General features: G+C 44.0%; 1 protein-coding gene and 1 long non-coding RNA gene across 14 annotated transcripts in view; one reads left to right on the forward strand and one right to left on the reverse strand.

The window, feature by feature from the left end:
* LOC120102486 (uncharacterized) overlaps positions 1–15515 on the reverse strand; it is a 32515-nt gene extending 17000 nt beyond the window's left edge. For both annotated transcript variants that reach the window (XR_005504152.2, XR_010065778.1), the window contains exon 1: positions 15376–15515. This is a non-coding gene — a long non-coding RNA (uncharacterized LOC120102486). The remainder of the gene's footprint in view (positions 1–15375) is intronic.
* The window catches only part of Mkln1 (muskelin 1), a 155976-nt gene that overhangs the window by 14967 nt on the left and 120672 nt on the right, over positions 1–20337 (forward strand). Inside the window, 1 exon segment of one of the 12 annotated variants that reach the window (NM_031359.1) lies at positions 15613–15710. The exons of 10 other annotated variants lie outside the window; for them this stretch is intronic. In NM_031359.1, the coding sequence (NP_112649.1) occupies positions 15613–15710 (98 nt within the window). 12 annotated transcript variants of the gene reach the window in all.

Consider the following 20337-nt stretch of genomic DNA (forward strand, 5'->3'; position numbering starts at 1 on the left):
GAATAATATCCTAATTTGATTGTGTCCACGAGACATAATAGAATTCAAATCCATCTGCACTGCAGAGAGACCCCACTCCAGGGCAACTAACATTTAAAACACAAGCAAACTCAGAAGCCGCAGAGGGAAACGCTGATACTGAATCTCTGTGAGTCGTTTAAAAGTTTTATATGGTGCAGATGAAGATGAAGGCGTCGGGCAGCCGCAGACAGACACTGTAAACAGAGTCAAAGACAAACGGAACTGAAGGGAATTGTTCGAGATCCGACAGAAACGGTGCTTAGGTGTTATGCAAGGAGGTCTTAATTTCACAATTTTATCAGAAAACAAAATGAACAGAGACAGGGGCAAAACATGTGAACAGATACTTCACATGCTAACATTAAGAATGGCGTTGGGCATGGTAGTGCACACCTTTGATCCCAGCATCTCGGGGAGGTAGAGGCAGGTAGATCTCCGAGTTCCAGGCTAGCCAGGGCTACACCTTGAGAACTTATCTCACGAAACAACAAAGGCAAACCAAACAAACAAAAAATAGGAATGGTCAAATTTACTTGGAGAAAACGTTCACCTTCATAGTGTTTAGAAAAATGAAACCATGACAACATGCCCTTGTTTCTATGAGTGACAGATGCTTGAAGTTCAATAAAATAATGGTTTTTAGCAAAGTTATAGTAAGTGTAGGCTGCTGATAGCCATTGAATTGGTTACAATTTGGAAGCATTCCATTGTGTATATGGTGCTGGGTTTGAACCTAGGGCCTTACACATGCTGGGCAAGGAAGTGCTGTCACTGAGAGGCAGCTTGGCTGTTCTCATCTTGAACGTACATATATTATGACCTAGTCATTTCTTTGAAGTAATTTATTCTGGGATAAAGAAACAACAGAGGTTTCTAAAGACATGAACGTAAGGTTATTGCACTGTTTATTATAATAATAGGGGAAGTAGAAAGAATTAAATGTTAATTAGGCAGTGGTTAGCTTTATGGCTTGTCTAGTGGCTGAAAGATCTTCATGTGCTAACATGGAATGTTGCTGATAAACTGTTAGATACAGCATAAAGGATACTGAATATAATTTACTCTGTATAGAAGCATTGTATGCAGGCTGAAGAGATGGCTCAGTGGTTAAAAGCACTGACTGCTCTTATAGAGGTCCTGAGTTCAAATCCTAGCAACCACATGGTGGCTCACAACCATCTGTAAAGGGATCTGACGAGCTCTTCCGGTGTGTGTCTGAAGGCAGCTACAGTGCACTCATACAATTATAAATAAGTAAGTCTTTTAAAAATTAAGAAGCATTATATGCATTTGATATCCTTATATAGAAAACATAGACCAAGACATAGTTTCGTTTAACTTGTGTAAAGTCAAAAAGGATTTTTTTTCTTTCTACACGAAACCACTTTGAAGTTTCCATTTATTTTAAACATTGTCATGTCTTACTTTTACAATTAAAAATGTGCAAAATATACTTCAAAACAACTTTCAAGATGTCAATCAATGCCCTTCTGATGCTTTTGTAGGAAATGTCTGAGCTACTGAAGGGAGATAAAGTTGCATGCTGGTTAAATGGCTTCTAGCTGTGAGTGCAAACATGGAAATGTACTGAGCCATTGCAATGAGGAAGCTGCTTCTCGAACCTAAGAAGGCTGCAGCAGAGCTGCGGGCAAGTTCCTGAAGCAGCTGAGGTCATTCACCCTTCTCGCTGGCTCAGGCCCGGCCTTCAGCAAGATTAAGATTTGGATTTGGAAAACCTGAGTGACACATCAAGACAAAAACAATGTGATAAGAAATTTTCTTTCTCCTCTTGTTTTCCCTGTGTCTGGAGTTTCTTCAAGAACATGAAATGAGAGAGAAAACCATAACTTAAAGGTATTGAGATATGAGAACATTTTGAGAAGGCACTTGGGTGGCGCTCTGTCTGTAACTGAACCTTGCCTGTGCTTGGCTGGCACTCCCTTTACAGCACGCAGAGTCTTGAGGTCCAAAGCCCCTCTTCCTGCAAAATGGTTATCCTGGTGGCATTGCTCTAAATAGAAGGACTTAGGTAGGGTAAACAGGAGGATTGTGAGCAAGCCTTAAGGTTTCTGATCACTAGAAAAGCAGATCTTTTAAGAGGGTTTACCAGGAACCTCAGCCTTTAACCTTTCCTGCAAAGGTCAGCTACCACAGGCATGGGCATCTAGTTCCTGCTCAGTCCTGATGGCCTGTATCAGCTCAAGTCCCCACCCCGATGACTGTCATATCTGCTTGGTTTCCCACCATTTTGCTTTTCTCTCTACCTTGGCAGTTTGAGCCCCAGTGAATCTTTCTTTCTGCCCATAGACCAGTCTAGTTCAGTAATTTCTCTGCCCCGAGTCTCAGGTATTAATCTGCGAGGACGGCCTCCATCTGGGGACTTTTTTCTGTTCTCAGTGAAGTGGCACATTCAGTTCCTGGTGCAGCGTCCGTTCGTTTCTTTTAGTCATTTCACAGCTGTTTGCTGGGAGGAGCAAGACTGAACTACTTGGGGCTGATTTCACAAGGAAGCTGAAAACAAGGCCTTCCCAGTTCCCGTTTGTGATTTTCAAGTCAATAAAGCATGTCTGTCTTGGTGGATGTTTCTCTCTAACTGGCTTCAGTTGTCTGCTGAGCTGTCTACCTGGCTTCCCCTTGGCTGGGAAACCTCGGTTTGTGGCCATCCTGTTACAGGTGGATGGCTGCCCGGCTGCCCACCGTTGTTTGTTATTAAATTGGTGATGCAATTTCTGTTTGGCAGTTTGTGACTGCAAGGTTATTCAAGGATGCTGTTTAGAAATACAAGTGAGCTACAGAACGAGATGTCGGAGCGGATGGTCGGTTTGTTATGTTTTTTTCTTTTTTTTTTTAAGGCTGTTCAGGGACAGTAGACGAATGCACAAATTTGTTATTGTGGATTGTTATGAATCCCAAAGACGCACATACGGGGATCATTATTGTAGATTGGCTTGTGACAGCTGGCCCTGATTTACTTATTTCCTCAAGAAGACACTTTGAACAATTATTGAAATGCCTCCCCTCTGTAATTATAATAATAATGATGATGATTTTGCAACTGAATATGCAATTCAGGGCGTACACACTCAACTGTTTTTAGCTTGTTTCTCTTTTTACATTGATGTCAGCTGCTGTCTTGGCTTGTGAAGAGCTGAGAAGGACTTTCCAACCAAGGGTCAATGAGCTACATGAAGAGTCATCTGTGGCCAACCCGGGAAATTACTAAAATAATAATTTTAGTAATATACATTACAATACAATAATATTACAGTTAGTATGTAAGGAGCAAGCTAACTATGGGCAGGGTTCTTTTTTCTCCTTTTTGGGGGCCTTTGGAGAAGAAACCTATTTTTAGTACTTATCTGCTCTTAAGATTAAAAATAATGTATCTTATTGAATAATAAAATTACAAATGTTTGACAATGCCTCTGTTTCCCCCCCCCCCCACTTTCTAATTAAGGAGCTTCAAAGGGAAAAGCTCAACTAGAATAAAGAGGTATGTACTGTGGGGTCAGGGGAGAGAGCAAAGAAGGGGAGTAGGAGCTGCAGAAGGACAGACAACAATAAGGACAGACAGGGAAGTTAGGATAGTTTGGCAGTGATAAGCAGAAGGTAAGAGGGACCCAGACAGGAAGAGAGGATAGGGCAGAGAAAATGGGGAAAGTGGGGAAAGTACAGGGAGACTGCAGCAAGATTGATGGCCAGACCCTAGCCTGGCCTACTCAGGCAGGTCCTTTCTGTTCTGCCTGTCCATCTGTCCATCTGTCCATCCATCTGTCTGTCTCTGCCCCCCCACCATCCCCCAGCATGCACACATAGAGATAAATAAATAAGGCTAAGCCTGGTGGTCCATGCCTATCCCAGTGCTTGGAAACCTAAGGCAGGAAGAACTTGAGCTCTAAGCCCTTCTGGACTACACAGTGAGACTCTGTCAACGATAAATGGGAAGATACATAAATCAGTAAATTGGGGAAAGCAAACAAACAAACAAATAAAATAAAACCAGAAAGGAGAAACACAAGACTTAGATTGGAGGATTTTTTTTTTATCTTGAGAAAAGAACCACCCGTGAGAGGGCCCTCTGCGCGCCTGTGGGAAGGCTCTTCACTGTGTGTGGACCGTTCCCTAACTGGACCCTGGAAGTGGGAACTGGGCACTAGCAGGCTGATTCCACTGCCCTTTCCTGACTGCACCTCACATGATCAGCTGCTTTCAGCTGCTGCTCCTGACTTCTCCAGCGTGGGGGGACGGTGCCTTGAACTGTGAGCTAAAATGGGTCCGTTCTTCCTCAAGTTGCTTTGGTCAGAATATTTTATCACAGCCTTGGTGAAAGACACTGAGATAGGTGGGGTGAGGTGGCACAAGCCTTTACTCTTGGCACCTGGTAGGCAGAGGCAGGTAGGCCTGCCAATACAAGGCTAGCCCAGTCAACATGGTGAGTCCCAGGCCACCCCAAACCACACAAGAAGACTGACTCTTCTAATGATAGAAGGAGAAGAAGAAGAAGAAGAAGAAGAAGAAGAAGAAGAAGAAGAAGAAGAAGAAGAAGAAGAAGAAGAAGAAACAAAGACAATATATGTCATATGAAATCAGTACAGCCCAACCCAAGAAGAAGAAGAAGGAGAAGGAGGAGGAGGAGGAGGAGGAGGAGGAGGAGGAGGAGGAGGAGGAGGAGGAGAAGGAGGAGGAGGAGGAGGAGGAGGAGGAGAAGGAGAAGGAGAAGGAGAAGGAGGAGGAGAAGTAGAAACAAAGACAAATATATGTCATATGAAATCAGTACACCCCAACCCAAGCTGGGTAAAACAAGCCAGAGGCTCTCAACCTTAATGCTGTATATTTAGTGTATGGCATAACTTTAAGTTAGTTGTAGAGTTGGGCAGAGATGGTTTTTAGAGCATTATTTGTAAATATGCAGGAAGAACAGAAATCACAACTTTTAGGGACTAGCAAGATAGCTCAGTAGGTAAAGGCACTTACTGCCAAGCCCTCTTCTCCTATCCCTGCCCCCATATGAACAATTTAAAAAAACTCAAAAGCATGATGAAGCCTACAGAACTTCATGTTTGAAGGCCTGGCAGCAGGGCTCATTGGTAAAGGGGCTTGCTGCCAAGCTTGATGACCTAAGTTCAATCCTCAGGACCCACAAGGAAGAAGGAGAGAGCCAACTCCTACAATTACCCTGGGGCATGAGATGATTCAACTTCATTCCAACACTATAAGGACATCTAGTATCTTTTTGACCTTGAATGTCAGTTCAATTCAGACTGATCTGGGATATGGTAGAACTAGGAGATATGATTACTTTCTCTTTTTTTGCTGTGTGCCATTGTCTGGGATATTCTATGTCATTCTGGATATCCCTGTGTCCCCTTGTTCTCTAACTTGCCCTCTGGGTTCTCCTCTCTAATGTAGAGTTGTCCAGAATTATTTTTTATTACCAACTTTCCTATCACAGTCACTCCCCAGTTTACTGTTTCTATATCTATATAGATGCAGATGTCTGTGTGCATATATGTGCTCATGTATATGTATGTATATATTTCCCCACTGACACTGATACTGGCTTTCTGGAGCCACAGCTCCTAATCTGGAAGAGAATCCAAAATGGTGCCTCTTGTCTGAACGAGGAAGGGTTGTCTTGGCAGATTCGTGGGTGCCAATTCCTATGGAACTAAAGGAGTATTATCCTATCTAGATGATTCTACTCTTGTCTATCAATACTCGTCATTAGACATTTGACATTTGGTCTGTGGCCTTACAGAAACAAGATTACAGCCATCACCAACATCACCACCACTACCATGTATATTTTTATACCAACTACTTCTTACCAGACATAAGCCAGGTGTATTCTCTATACCTGGTACATGGGAGAGGATGGGTAATTGCTTACTGCAGTGAACAGACAGAAGTTTAACAAAGCAAGGGGAGTAGAGCCAACCAGATGAAAGGGGGAAATGAGTGAGCCTAGTCATGCCTGGAGTTTCACAAAAACCAGGATATGGCAGGGAAGGAAAGCACAGGAAGAGTGTAGCTTCAAAGCTCCTTAACCTTGGACATTTCAACCCGATGGATGGAATTCTCTTCTGCTGAGCCAGTACCACCCACCCACCCCCACCCCAACCCCCGAGGCCTTTGGTTCCAAATACACTAGGAATCAGTGTTAATTGCTCTTTTGAAATATCGTTTTTGTCGGCTCCATTCAGATGTGGCAATTTGCAAAGCAATCTCCAGCAGTTGACAGTTCATCCATAGCTGTGTGGTATCCAGACGTTTCCTGGGACTTCTGCCCACCTCCTATGCAGCTGGCAGTGCCTGCCAAACTAGGATATGTGCTCAGCTGGGATTAACTTGGAACTGAGTAGCGCTTTGTTGTGTCTAAGATTTGTTTAAATTCTACAAAGGTGAAGGGTAGTCCTACTTAATCCAAATAATAAAAGTGAAATTTAATAATTAGAACTGAGGATATAGCTCAGCTTGGTAGAGAGCTCATTCGCGCAAGTAGGAGGACCTGAGTTCCACCTCCAGGAACCATGTGAAAAAGTCAGGAGTGGCAGTGTGCACGTATACTCCCAGCACTGGAAGGGTGGGTTGCCGCTGGCTAGCTAGCCTAACCTCCTTGGTGAGCTCCAGGTCAGTGAGAGGACATGTCTCAAAAAGGCAAAGTGGATGACACTCGAGTTGACCTCTGGCTTCCATGCTCATGGGCACAAGTGTCCATGCCCACGCTCTCCAAATTAAAAATTAGCAGGTGCTTAAAGACTGCCTTAGTCCACAGTGGATTGCTAAGGATGGGTTCAAGGACGAGGTCAGCAGGCTGGTGGCTAGGAGCCCAGGTCAAGAATCTGTATTCTTTGTATGATGCCCTCTAGATTTATGTGTGTGGGGCTGGGAGAGTAAAGTTACTGTTTCTTTTTGAAGCTTTTGGCCAGAGACTTTCTCAGCTCCTTCACACGCACTTCAAGGTCGTAGCCTAGACCAAAATGTTTACAGAAAAAGCTAGGCACTTCTAAAGAGGACTCTCTGCCAGTTCCTACACTCCCAGCGCCTGGCTCCAAACAAGCTCAGCAAACCAAGGAAGGGAGAAAGTGGCCTCTGGAACCAAGAATTTTTAGGTTTGAGTGCCAAAGGAAAGCAGATGCATTCTGCCCTACTTCTCCAACCGCTGCCACTGCTGCTGCTGCTGCTGCCACCGCAGCTGCTGCCACCACTGCTGCCACCTCCTGGGAGAAGACAGGCCTGAACTTCACACCTGAAGCCCAAGTCTGGGCTCACCCCTGACTGGGCTAAAGGCCCTGTGGGGCAAAAGACTGAAATACCCTTGCCTTAAGAAACAAACAGCCCCAAACTAATTACCTACATACTCAACAACAACAACAAAAATATCACACCTGTCCTTTCTGCATTTCTTTTGTTCCTTTTGGACAGCATTTTGCTTAAAGAAGTGATTCCAGGGCTAGGGAGTAGAGCCTTAGTAGAAAAGGCTTGTGTAGTGTGCCCGAGGCCCAGAACTCCACTCCCCAAACTGGAGAACTTAGACTTCATAACTGTCAGTTTTGGGAATATATCAGAGACTCCTCCTTTTCCTCTCTGAACCCTGGGCCTCAGGGTAATGGTGAGGACACATACACGTGGGGTTTCTAAAGGAGAGGATGCGTAAGAGCTCGGTGATCCTTGATGTCCAAGCATCTCAGTTTACTTGCTGGGCTGTTCTGAGAGTTGGGATAACAATGGAAGCTCCGAGCATTCAAGAAATGTTCAATGGGGGATGAGTTCGTGCTTCCAATCTCCAGAGGCACTTTCTTCAGTATCTTAGTTTCTTTTCCTGTCGCTGTGATTTTTTTTTTTAAAAAGGCAAGCTAATAAAACAACAAACAGACTAAGAACTAACAAAAAAGGAAAGGGTTTTTTTCAGCTCATACACTCCATTCTGGCAGAGAAAGCAGCAGTTGGTCACACTACATTCAGAGTCAGAAAGCAAAGAGAGATGAGCCCTCATCTGAAGCGCTCAGCTCACTTTATCACTTTATTTAATTCAGAATTTCTACTCAGGGAATAGTCTCCCTTACAGTTGAAAGGGTCTTCTGCAGCTGGCGAGATCGCTCCGTAGTTGAGAATACTTCTTCTTGCAGAGGACAGGGTTTAGCTCCCAGAATCCACATAGTGGCTCATAATCAGCTGTGAATCTAGTCCCAAAGGACCCAACCCCTTGTCCTCATAGGCTTATGACCATCTTTTAAAGCAATGTGCATGCGTTCCAACACCAAAGGTCCCTATAGCCCAATGGTTCTCAACCTTCCTAATGCTGCAATCCTTTAATACAGTTCCTCATCTAGTGCTGACCCCCAACCATAAATTTTTGTTGCTACTTCATAACCGTAATTTTGCTATTGTTATGAATAATAATATAAACATTTGATATGTAGGATATCTGTTATGCAACCCTGTGAAAGGGTCCTTCAGCCCCCAAAGGGGTCATGATCCATAAGCTAAGAACTACTGCCATAGCCAATAGCAATTACAAAGTCTCTTAACTGTGACTCCTACAAAATAAGCAACTTAAGTACTTCCAATAAAATGGCGCCGAGTAAGCATTCCCATTTCAAACAGGAAGAATAGGGCACTGCACCAAAGCAAGACCAAAACTCAGTAGGGCAAACACCAAATCCTACAGTCTGGGTCTCACATCAGAAACTTTTAGTACAATCATCTGGGCTCCAAATGGGCTGGACGGCTTCACTCCTCCAGCTCTACTGCCTACAAACACATAGCCTCACTCCTGTGTGTGTTGGCTGGCTCCATTCATCCCGTCAGCTCTCCTTGGCAGACATCCCATGGTCCTAGTTATCTCCAGTGCCCCCAGGCCACCTTTGCAGTTGCACGCACTGCCTTTTCAGGACCTCCGTGTGGGGATTCTGATTCTTGCACATATGACCTCAGTGGCTCCGCAGTATCACTGCAGATAAGGACTCCATGACTGCCTCTAAGTTTTCATTTTTAGTGATAACCAAACCAGTGCCATGTAGATGATGCCGTGTGCCAGTTCATGATGTAGTCCAGCTGCCCTGTACCACAGTCATAGCAACAGCCGTATGCTTTCTGGGCCAACTTTGGTGAAACACTTCCTTAGGTGGCTGTGTTTGAGCAGAGGACACCTTGAGCTTGGGCTTTCTCCTTTCAAACAAATTTAGACCGTCATGAAACGGAGCCTCTGATAGGTGGGTCTTGCTCTCAGGGTGCCTTTCTCCTTTATCCCTGTGCAGTGTAGGAGGTTCTTCTGTGCTGCTGTCTTATTTAATGATTACACTGTCACTCATTACTGTCCCGGATGCTCTCCTAACTTGAACTTTCCTCTGCTAAACAAGTTAATCTATTAGCTTTAAATTCAACTTCATTCAGGTTCTTAGTTTATAGTCAAAATGAAGCCAGATTCTGTGGGATGATGTCACAGGTGAGGCAGGAACAAGATAGGTGAAGGCCTGTCATTGGACGAGAAGGAAGGATGGGCAGGAGAAAAGTTTGAAGGAAGAGGAGGAGACTGGAACGGAAAGGAGGAAGAGACTGGAGGGAAAGGGAGAGAAGCTGTGGCAGGACAATATGGCGGATGACGTTAAGATCCCACGCTGTACCTTTACAGGTTGTTATAAATGTTTTTAAGGGATAGATGTGTATTGGGTTTTGTATGATTAGGTGGGCAATAATATCTTATCAGTTGGGCCAAAGGTTATTGTATTGTGTGTTCTTTTATGTGTCGGTTTGAGTGTAGGAAAGTGTGCGATGGCTGGAGACACTGGGCTGCCACTGCGGGGTTGGGATTTGTTTCCATCAAGATATCTAGCAGATATCTTGGGACACTGTGGTGCCGGACCTAAAGGGGGTAAAAGACCTTTTATATTTTTTATATTTTTACAACAACAAGATTCTTACCCAAATATCACATGATTGAATGGTCTCTGGCCCAGTTCCTGGTAGTCTTTGGTTCTGTCTGATAGCTCATGGGCTGGACCTCCCCTTCTGTGTTTGTTCTGCACTCTTGTACTCTAAGGCCCTATCAGAACAATCCATGAGGCACTGTTTCCAGCCTCCCAGGGCTTTTTTAGTCCTAAGTGCCAGACTCTTCCACATTCCACCATTTCCAAAGGCCTAAGAGCCTTGTGGTCAGGGTTATCTAGCAATGACCCCACTCTTGGCACCAATTTTCTATCTTCCTTTCTCTTCCTGTTGGTATAAAATGCCCTGACAAAAGCAACTTATGGGAGAAAGGGTTTACTTTAGCTCACAGTTCAAAGGAACATAAGATGGCCTGAGCTTGAGGTCACACTGCATCCGGTCAGGAAGCAGAGAACAACAGATGCTAGCACTCTGCCTGCTTTATTCATAGCACACACTTTAGAATCCCCACCTAGGGAATAGTCTTCCCCCATCAATCAACATAATCGAAATAATTCTTCACAGACCTTCTCAGAAAGCAACCTTCATCTACATTGTAACATACAAGTTCACTTGGAGGCTTTCCTCCTTTCCACTCTGGGTCCTGCCAGGGTGACGCCGCTAACCATCACACTGACCAAAATTTGAACTGACAACCTCTGTGTCTTTCACTCTGTCTAGTCTCTGATTTTGTGGAAAACATAATTATAAATTGTCAGGAAGAAAATCAGAGGGAAGCAAGAGACATGTTTCTTGAATACCTAGCATGTGCCTGTGGTAGGGGATTTGAAGAATAGTAACATAAATACAGACATATATAACACACATTTCACACGAAAAGCCTAGGAAAAATTGGGGATTTGGGTTCTATGGACAGCTCAGTTGTATACATGTCTTTGGCATTAGTGTTTTCATCTGTTGTATACCACTGTAAAAGGACATCTTTCGTCTACATCAGTGTTTGCTTAGAAGACAGCAGATTGAATAATTTGTCGTGTTTCACCTATTCTAACCTTCGAGATCTGTTAGTGATCTCTGAGTAGCCCTAGTAAGAAAACAAGAATCTCAGGGGGCTTTATGTCAAGAGTGCTTTCCTTAGCTATTTCATTTTAGTCTTATTTTAACCAATCATGTAGTGCAATGAGTATATTCCAGTCTTCTTTCAAATATGTTTCACTCCTTTGCTATGGTTTAAACGTTATATCCCCTCCAACATCCATGTTGAAACGTAATCCCCAGTTAAGAGATGGGGTTTCTCAGAGATAATTAACTGTAGAGGGCCTCACTTTTATTCATGGGGCTACTACTCTATTATAAAGAGGTGGGAGGAGCTATCTAGGCTTCTCTTCCTCCTCTTCCATTATTGTGAGGTAACACACACACATTCCCTCAGATGACATAAGCCATCTTAGAAGAAACAGAAAGACAAGACTCTCACCAAACACCAAACACACTGGCCATTTGATCTTGAACTGCCAGCCTTTGAAACTCTGAGAAATACATTTCTTTTCCTTATAAATTACCCTGCCTCAAGTGTTTTGTCGTGGTAGTGTATAATCTACCAAGCACAGCAACTATAAAATCCCTTCCTTAACAATAAGCAAATGCCTTTTGCCTTTAGCCAATTGGTATGTGTTCCTTTGCATAAAAATAGACCCAGCTGTGTTTGTTTTGCTTTATATCTCTCGTGGTCTTTATTACTATAACTTGGCTACATTTGATATTTGAACAGTACCTCATAGATTATTAGATTTATTCTCAATTATCAACTCATTTTGGAAGAATTAGGATCAAACAGGATGGGCTTTTGAACCATCGAGGGTCTGCCTCGGTCACCGAAAGCTGGGTCTCTGGATAAAGCATTGCATCTGTCAACAATCCATTGATTTAAAGGCCAGGAAGTTTTTTAAACCAGTCTTTTATGGTGGTTGGCTCTTCCTCATTATATAGGCATTAGCTTAAATATTACCTTCTTAGGGAACCTGGGCAATCTAAGAATTACTCTGGATTAGTCTCTTTTTAGAATTTAGCACAGACTAAAATTAGCTAGATGATTTATTATATGTGTTGGCCGATCAGAGAATGGTAGTAGCTTCATGAAGTGGATGAAGCCTTGTCTAGCTCCGCTACTCAACACTGTCTCTCTAGCATCTGGGAATGGCTGTGGCATCATAGCTTCCCTTGATCAGTCTTCCTTGGAGAGAGAGAGAGAGAGAGAGAGAGAGAGAGAGAGAGAGAGAGAGAGAGAGGGAGGGGGACAGGGAGAGGGAGAGGGACAGGGAGAGGGAGAGGGAGAGGGAGAGGGGGGGAGAGAGAGAGAGAACTGGAAAACCCCAAAGATGATTAGCTACCCTCTGGGAGAAGTATTTGCGCATATCACACAGGCCTCTGGGGGACAGGAAGATGGGCTCACTGCGGCTATGTTGCCATCACACTGTGGATCCCTGAAAATTGACGACCCTCATGCTCTGTGATGGTGTATAATAGACCCCATGTGTGAGGTACGATGGTACAGGGTGACCATCTGGCTGCTGTCAGTTCCCAGGCCTTCCCTGTGCATCTCTGAAAACAATCCCATCACCTAAAGTCATGCCTCAAAGGCGGAAGAGAGGAAAGATGGTCCCCTAGAAGTCTGGCTTGTCAGAGATCTCCTGAGGACTCTGCAGTTTCTTGAGTCTCCAATTTTAATTTTAACATTCCTACAAATTTTGGGCTGAGTACCAACACACCTGTTTGTATTTCTCTTAACACAGGAATACTTTAAGTTTGTCATCATCTGTGAGATTTGTGTCATAGGAAAACGGTGCTCTCCTAGCTCCTCATCCCAGGCTTGGCAATCATACCTAAGGGGCACACATGTACAGTGTGTGACACTCATTTTTCCTTTGTAGTACACTTGCCTCTGACTGGAACTCTCGGTACAGCTTCTTTGTTGTTCAGTGAGCGCTCACTGAGCATCTACCACGTATGAGACTACAATCCATCGAGACTACAAAACGGGAGGTATCTTAACAGGACAGAACAGGACAAAAGAAACAGAAACCCACTGTGGTGATTGTTAAGCTAAGGGAAGAGAACTCTGGATGTTAAGGGAAATGTAAAACTGTCGAGTGAATTTAAAGTAGGTGATGGGGAAGATTCTCCAAGATAAAATAGTCCAAAGAACAGGCAGGGTAGAATGTGGGGTGGAGATATTCATTCCAGGCCAGGAAGAGACTATGCCTTGAGGACAGGGGATGTACACCACGTGGTAAGTAGCAATGCTGGAATAGAGAGCTGATGAGGAAGGGTGTGTGTGTGTGTGTGTGTGTGTGTGTGTGTGTGTGTGTGTGTGTATGTAAGGGAAGCAGGAAAAGGAGAGAGAGCCTGAGCACTCAGTGAAGGGATAATGAAGGCCCCCTGGTAAGCCATTTATAATGGAAGGAGAGAGAAAGCCACAGAGGAGCTGAGCATGGTGATCCCAGCCCTCAAGAGAAGCAAAGGCAAGAGGTGCTCTGCAAACTCGAGGCCAGACAGGTTTACATAGTAGGAATCTGTCTTGAAAACAACCACCATGGCAACTCTCCCCTCCAAAACAAACAAACAAACAATTGCAGGAGGGTTGAACATTTTAGAAGAATTGGTTTAAAGTTGCATGGAGGGTCAGGTGCGGAGAAGCCCCTGGGGCCTCAAACCTACTTGAAGAACTACAGGCACTGAGTAAAGCTGTGAGCTGGACAGTGGCTCCCCAGGGAAGAGCACACCAATTGTTGTCCAAAGGGTCACACCTGAAAACGTATATTCAGGTAACATTAGATGGACCCAACAGGTTATATTGGAGAATAAATATTTATATATAAGTCCATAAATGCAATATGAATGAAGGAAAAGGTGGCCCTGAATCTGAAGGGTAGGGACAGCTATACAGAAGGTTTGGAGGGAGGAAAGGGACCGGAAAAATATTGTAATTAAGTTACAATCTCAATAAGAAGAATTGGTTTAGGGGTTGGGGATTTAGCTCAGTGGTAGAGCGCTTGCCTAGCAAGTGCAAGGCCCTGGATTCAGTCCCCAGCTCCGGAAAAAAAAAAAAGAGGAAGAATTGGTTTATATCCATTTTTTTTTCACAAAGTTTGGTCAGGAACTATATAATTCTATGCCTAGAAAAACAACAACAACAGCAGCAGCAGCAGCAACAACAACAACAACAATAAGAGAAAGAAGAGAAATTAGCAAGTTGTGGGTCCTCTAACTGGAGTGAATCACCAGCTTACCTTCTCCCTTTTAGAAACACTCTTTCCCTCCAAGATAATCTCTCTGTAGCTAACTTCCTCCATGGCAGGCAGTTGTCTAAGTCAAGTCAGTGACTAGACTAGAGCATTACCTCAGAGGTTATACCCATTCCCAACAAAGTCTCACACTTAAAGTATGTGGAATCTTCAACACTGAGTATGCTTGTGACCTAGCTGACCTTTCTAATGGTATCACAGTAGAGGCTCTACTAAAATTTCACCAATGGAAATAAAGCCAATAAAGAATTGGAGAGAGCTGATGGGCAGGTTAATGACCATAATCAAAGAGAGTAAAACTATTGGATCATTTATTGAGAAACTCTTTGTTTGAGGTTTGTCATCCTCCGGTTGACACAGTGATGGGATCCAAATTTCCAGGAGTCCAACCTCTTAGGCAAGGAGTGACACAATTTTGGGTAATGACAATGGGTGCAAGGAAATATTTATAACCCTGACAAACAGGTACTTGACAGGGGAGCATTATCTAACTCTGCCACGTATTTAGACCAGATGTTCCTTTTGTGATAAAAAGCTGGGATGATGCCTACTGTCAGGCTTTCTGAACAGTTGTATGCTGTGTGTGTGTGTGTGTGTGTGTGTGTGTGTGTGTGTGTGTGTGTGTGTGCGCGCGCGCGTGCTCATTATTCCTTCTGAAGAGGACACATCTTTTCTCAAGCATCTCCCTCTTTCCAAACATTTGAGCTAAATTTATGTTAATATTAAAAGCAAGCAAATTTACCACCCGAGACAAATGACACACAGCTTTCCAACTCTAAGAGTGTTTTCCTGGTACGTGGGTGAATATCATTTCTGAGTATATCAATACCATAAGACTATTAGTAAGAGAGGCTCACGAGAAATGTTTACAATGAAGGACATTAGAGACTGATAGCTGAACATACTAGCTTTTCTTTTTTGGCCTCCACCTGACTCTTGAACACGGTGACAAGGACATTTTTTTTAACCCCAGGACAACTGTAGAGACAAAGGCCATGCATTATTATCGCACTTCAATTCTCCTCACTTCTGTTTTCGTAAAGGATTTATAAACAGGCTAGGGCAGTGGTTTCCAAAGTCGGAAAGGTATTCTCTTTCCAAGCTCCTTCCTGTTCTATAACTAAGATTTTTTTTTTCAAAATGTCCTTGGCTTTGTCTTTACCTGTGCTTGTAAGAAAAGTCCTCTGTGCCACTCCTCTTCCAGCCTCCCAGGAAAGCCTCCTTGGGAGGGTCAGCTAGGAAAGGACAGCGTGGGAAACCTGAGGAAGCGGCCTCCAACCAGCCAGTCACGGCCCTGCGCGGTTGGGCTCATGGCGCGGCCCCTTTAAGAGCAGGCCACGTCCCCGCCCTCCTCCTGGCGGGGCTGGCAGTCGGCGGCGGCCGCTACGGTGCTGACAAGATGGCGGCTGGCGGGGCTGTTGCTGCGGCGCCCGAGTGCCGGCTTCTGCCCTACGCACTGCATAAGTGGAGCTCCTTCTCCTCCACCTACCTTCCCGAGTAAGTGCGGGGCCCTGCGCTCGAGCTGTCGGCGCTGCTCGGCGAGAGCGCGGCCGGCCCGAGCGTGCGGTGGAGGGGAGCGGAGCCCTGAGGCCCAGGCGGGGCCTGTGAGAGGAACGCGCGGCCTCCGGAGCGTCTCGGTGCGGCGGCCGAGAGCTCCGGCCTGGGGGGCCGAGGCCAGGGTGAGGGCCCAGGAGAGAGCTCGGGGCGGCGGCGAGGCGGGCCTGCGCAGCGGGAGTTGAAGCGGAGCGGGGCTCCAGGCCCGGTCCGCCGGCGAGCCGCCCCCGCCGTCGGAGGTGGACAGGGCGACGGGGGGCCGGGTCTTTTCATGACCGCTCGGACGTGCAGCACCAGAGTTCCCGAGCCCGTATTAAAAGTGCTTAGCTCTGCAGGAGAGGCGAGAGAAGTTGCGGAGTCCATCTGCATCCTGGCAAGAACTTGGAGGACTGGCAAGAGGGGTGTCTTTGCTTTGGGGGCTGGAAGTTCTGAAAAAGATAGGGAAGGAGGGCAGGTCTGGAGGAGTGCCGCTTGTCCTGGAGAACCACCGTCGCAGCAGAAATGGCTTTATGAACCGAACGTGTAACTGGTACAATTTTGTGTTGCTATTCAAATTAAATTGCCACATCTCGGGGTGGGTACTCAACGGTGATTGTTTTCCATTTGTATTTTAAAAATTCCTCACGTCTTTTCAGATTTGATTTCTCAAGTCCAGTCCAGTCAGGGCAGCTGCAGGTGAAGAGTCAAGTCTCCCTTGACTGCCTATCTGCCCTCCTATCCACTCGGTCAAGGGTTGGCACTGAAGCAGTGTAGCTCTGGCTCGATGAAGGCTGACCTGTGGTCTGATCTGGCCGGTTGTGGCCTGTTGATGGCTGGTGTATGGCCACATCTCTGATTGATGTTGGAAGCCAACTTTTAATTTGAGGGTGAGCTGGATAAACACTAACCTTCAGTTGGAGTGGACTTGTGGCTGTTCGTTATGTGAACTAATGGGGGATTTTTGGTGGGCTTTTCTTGGAGTTTTGTTGTTTTTTAGTTTGTTTTGACCAACTGCTTTGAATCTGAAGATAACATTTTCTGTGTCGCTGCTGCAACCCCCCACGCCCCTTTAGTTAGACACTTTAGGTTGTCTGCCTTTCCTTTACATTCTGGTGTAGGCATGAGACTTGGATATCCCAAATCCCAGTCGAGTTACCTGTTGTACGGACATATTAAGTAGGAAGGCATTTCCAAAAGGAGTTGTTGCTCTGATGGGATCGTGGCTTTAGTCAGCCTCCAATTTGGAGCGGCCAGCACCTGCTGTTAAGAGTTAGACTGTAGCTGGAAGGAGCCATTACTATAGCTTCCTTAAGGACACAGAGAAAACAGCATTAGTGCATCTTGTTTACCTCCAACGACATTTCAAACATGCAGCATAGTTTTTATTTTAAAGCACTTTAGAGTTCAGTAATCTGAAGTTTTTCCTTTGAAGGAGTGTAGTTGAGTGTTAGGTTAGGAAACTTGAGTTTGAGAATTTCATCAGGCAGGCTGGTATGTGTCTGCCTCAGTTGTGAAATTCTTGGTTCTGAACTTAGGTTAGCAAGTGTGGATGCTATATCTTTGTATGACAGAAAATTTAAGAAAAGAGATTGATCCCCCCACCCCTAAAATCACCTCTAATGGGGTGAAACAGTGGAAGGCATTATGTAATTCCTTAAGCAGGTGGGTTTTTTTGTTTCTTGTTTTTTGTTTTTAAAGGCCTAGCCACCATTGTTGAAATTGTTCAGAAAAGATTTATTGAAGAAATCTAGGCATTTAGGGGTGGTGGTAATAATTACAAAAATGGTGATTATTTATGCCTTTCATATTGCTAATCTTTACTAGGAATACTTCAAGTGTTTTCAGCTCATTTAAACCTTACCAGTCTTTTAAAGAATCCCAAAGAACTGGGCCTGGTGTTGGGCCTGGACGAGATGCCTGCAGCTTGGGAAGCAGAAGCAGGAGGATCAGAAGGGTGAGGTCATCCTCAGCTACCTAGTAAAGTTCAGTCAGCCTGGGCTAGATGAGATCTGTGTTGTCACCCTTGACCCCAAGTCTCCATTTTCCAGATGAGGAAACAGGCATAAGAGGTTCAAATTTGCCTATGGTCATCCACTCAGATGAGGACAGAGTTGAATCCAGAGAACCTGCTCCACAATTCATGACCCAGTGTGCTTTCTTTACTTCTTCTGTCCAAGTGTTTGTGGAGATTGGATAGGATTCTAAAGGTGTTTGTGTTTTAGTTGTTTAACGACATGTAGGGGCTGGAGAGATGACTCACTGAGTGTGTATTGTGAACAAGCTTGAGGACCTGAGTTCAAATGCTAGCATAGACAGCCTTGTATGGTGTACCTGTAACCCCATTGCTCTTGGTGGGGTAGAGACTGGAGGATCCCTGGGGCTAACTGGGTACTAGCTTCTAGGTTCAGTGAGAAAAGGAACAGGTGGAGAGTGATGGAGTAGGAAGTCCTGTGTCCTCCTCTGGCCTCTCAGGCACACACAGTTATCTGTATACATAGGTGCACATATACCACATATGGGTAGGACCCTCCCCCCATGAAGTCATGAAAAGGATTTCAATCTCAGATTTCTTTCTAGGACTTCTATTTCTTTTTTCTAATGCAGAAAACCATTTCTCCTTTTAACTCCTAAGATTGATGTGTACCTTAAAATGTTAAAACAAGTCTAAATAAAGATCACACTTTTTTTAATTTAAAGCTAACTCAGTGGTCTTTTGTTTTTCAATGTGTTTAAATGAATTTTCCTGTATTTTACTTTTTCATCTCAAATTTATACCTAATTTTGGAATTGAGAGAGGGACATGTAAGTGATAGTTGATATTGAACATACTACATATAAAAACATTTTATAAATCATTGAGCTGTATTCTTAAATGTTTATTGTTGTAGGCTGTAGTGATGTTGGTGATTGTTTATTGGGTTCTTAGTGTTTTGTTTAGTCTTAGGCACAAATGTGCAGTGAGTTTCATATGTTCTACAGCTGAGGAAGCTGAGGTCAATATGTAAGATACTTACTTGCCCACATTGTACAGCTTTCCAGAGGCTTGTCAATAAGCAATTATTAAGCATTTTCGGTTCTCGATTGTTCTGTGCAATTAGATATGTTTAGTCTTCACCCTGACACCAATATGAATGTGATATATTTTACAGCTAGGGAATCTGAGATTTAGAGAGGTTAACTTGTTTAGGTCTGAGATCAAAAAGCATCAGAGAGAGAATTCTGGTTCCCAGTTGGTGAACTGTTTAGGAAGGATTAGGAGGTGTGGCCTTGTTGGAGGGAATATGTCACTGGGGGTGGGCTTCCATGGCAGGTCCAGTCTCTGTCCGTGTGTGCCCCCCTCACCCCCCGCACTCTTCTTTTCTCCCTGTGCCTCCCACTTGTAAACTCTCAGCTACTGCTCCAGTACTCTGTTTGCCTGCCTACTGCTATGCTCCCTGCTATTGACGCTCACCTCTGAAACTGTAAGTAAGCCCCAGTTACAAGCTTTCTTTTACAAGTTGCCTTGGTCATGGTGTTTCTTCACTGCAGTAGAGAAGTGTCCAAGATGGGCACTTACTGTTATCACCTGTGCTGTTGTGGAACAAATGGATTTAGATGGAGAAAACTGCCCGTTTACTTGTAGCAGCTTCATGTGCCTTCTTCCTTTTCATTGTCCACCTCCCCTCCCATCTGACTTAGGTAGTCTCCATTAGAAGAATCATAAGACTTAACTCCTGTTCTTCAAATGTAACTTAACATACTGTTTACTAGGACGCCTTGTGTGCCCTAGTCTTCCTCCCTAAGGCTATCTCCCACCTCTGTGATTGAGTACTTGAGTAAGTGCCTGTCTGATATATCACATATTACAGCTTTTAGCCATTTGTATGGTTACTTGCTTAATATCTATTTCCCTCAAGTGGATCATGAACTCCATAAGGAGTATGTAGTGACCCCCCATGATTGTGTCTGAACATAATGTTTATTAATGAATAGATGAGTGAATTAATTAGCTATTTTTTTTATATTTCTATTTTTTAAGTACTATTTTGGTTCGGGGTGGAATATCATGTTGACTTATTCAAAATAGAAAATAATTTATTTTAAATGTCTTAAGTGGTTTTCAACAAAGGTTGAGAGTATCTTAAATGAAATGGGCAAGGATATAATGTTTGGAAGGACTTGGAATAGACTTTCTAATCTGTGTCTTTGAGATATTTATTATGAAGTTATTTAAGATTTTACAGATGATATTTCTAATGAGACCTTTATTTCTAGCTCAGTTTAATGCAGAATTTGATTTTCCAAATAACAATAATTTAGAGGATTAGTACCCACATTTTGATTACTTTTAGGATATGGTTTCTTCTAGTTCCTTGATTATAAGTGTTTTTAGTTTTTTTTAATGTAATACTGCTCTTAACGTATAATGTATGTACAGTACATTTTAGCTACTTAAAGTAACCAGATCAGTGAGGTTTAGTATAGTGAGAGATAAATGTTACACCTTTTTGTAGTCTGTAGAGAGCAGTACCCCTTGGCCACCCTTCTCTCTGTAAGCAGTTCCTCCAGTTCCTCTCCAGGAAGATTGCCTGCTCCAGGTCTTTCGGATAGA

This window comes from Rattus norvegicus, chromosome 4 (genome assembly GCF_036323735.1).
Source record: "Rattus norvegicus strain BN/NHsdMcwi chromosome 4, GRCr8, whole genome shotgun sequence".
NCBI classification, from domain to species: Eukaryota; Metazoa; Chordata; class Mammalia; order Rodentia; family Muridae; genus Rattus; species Rattus norvegicus.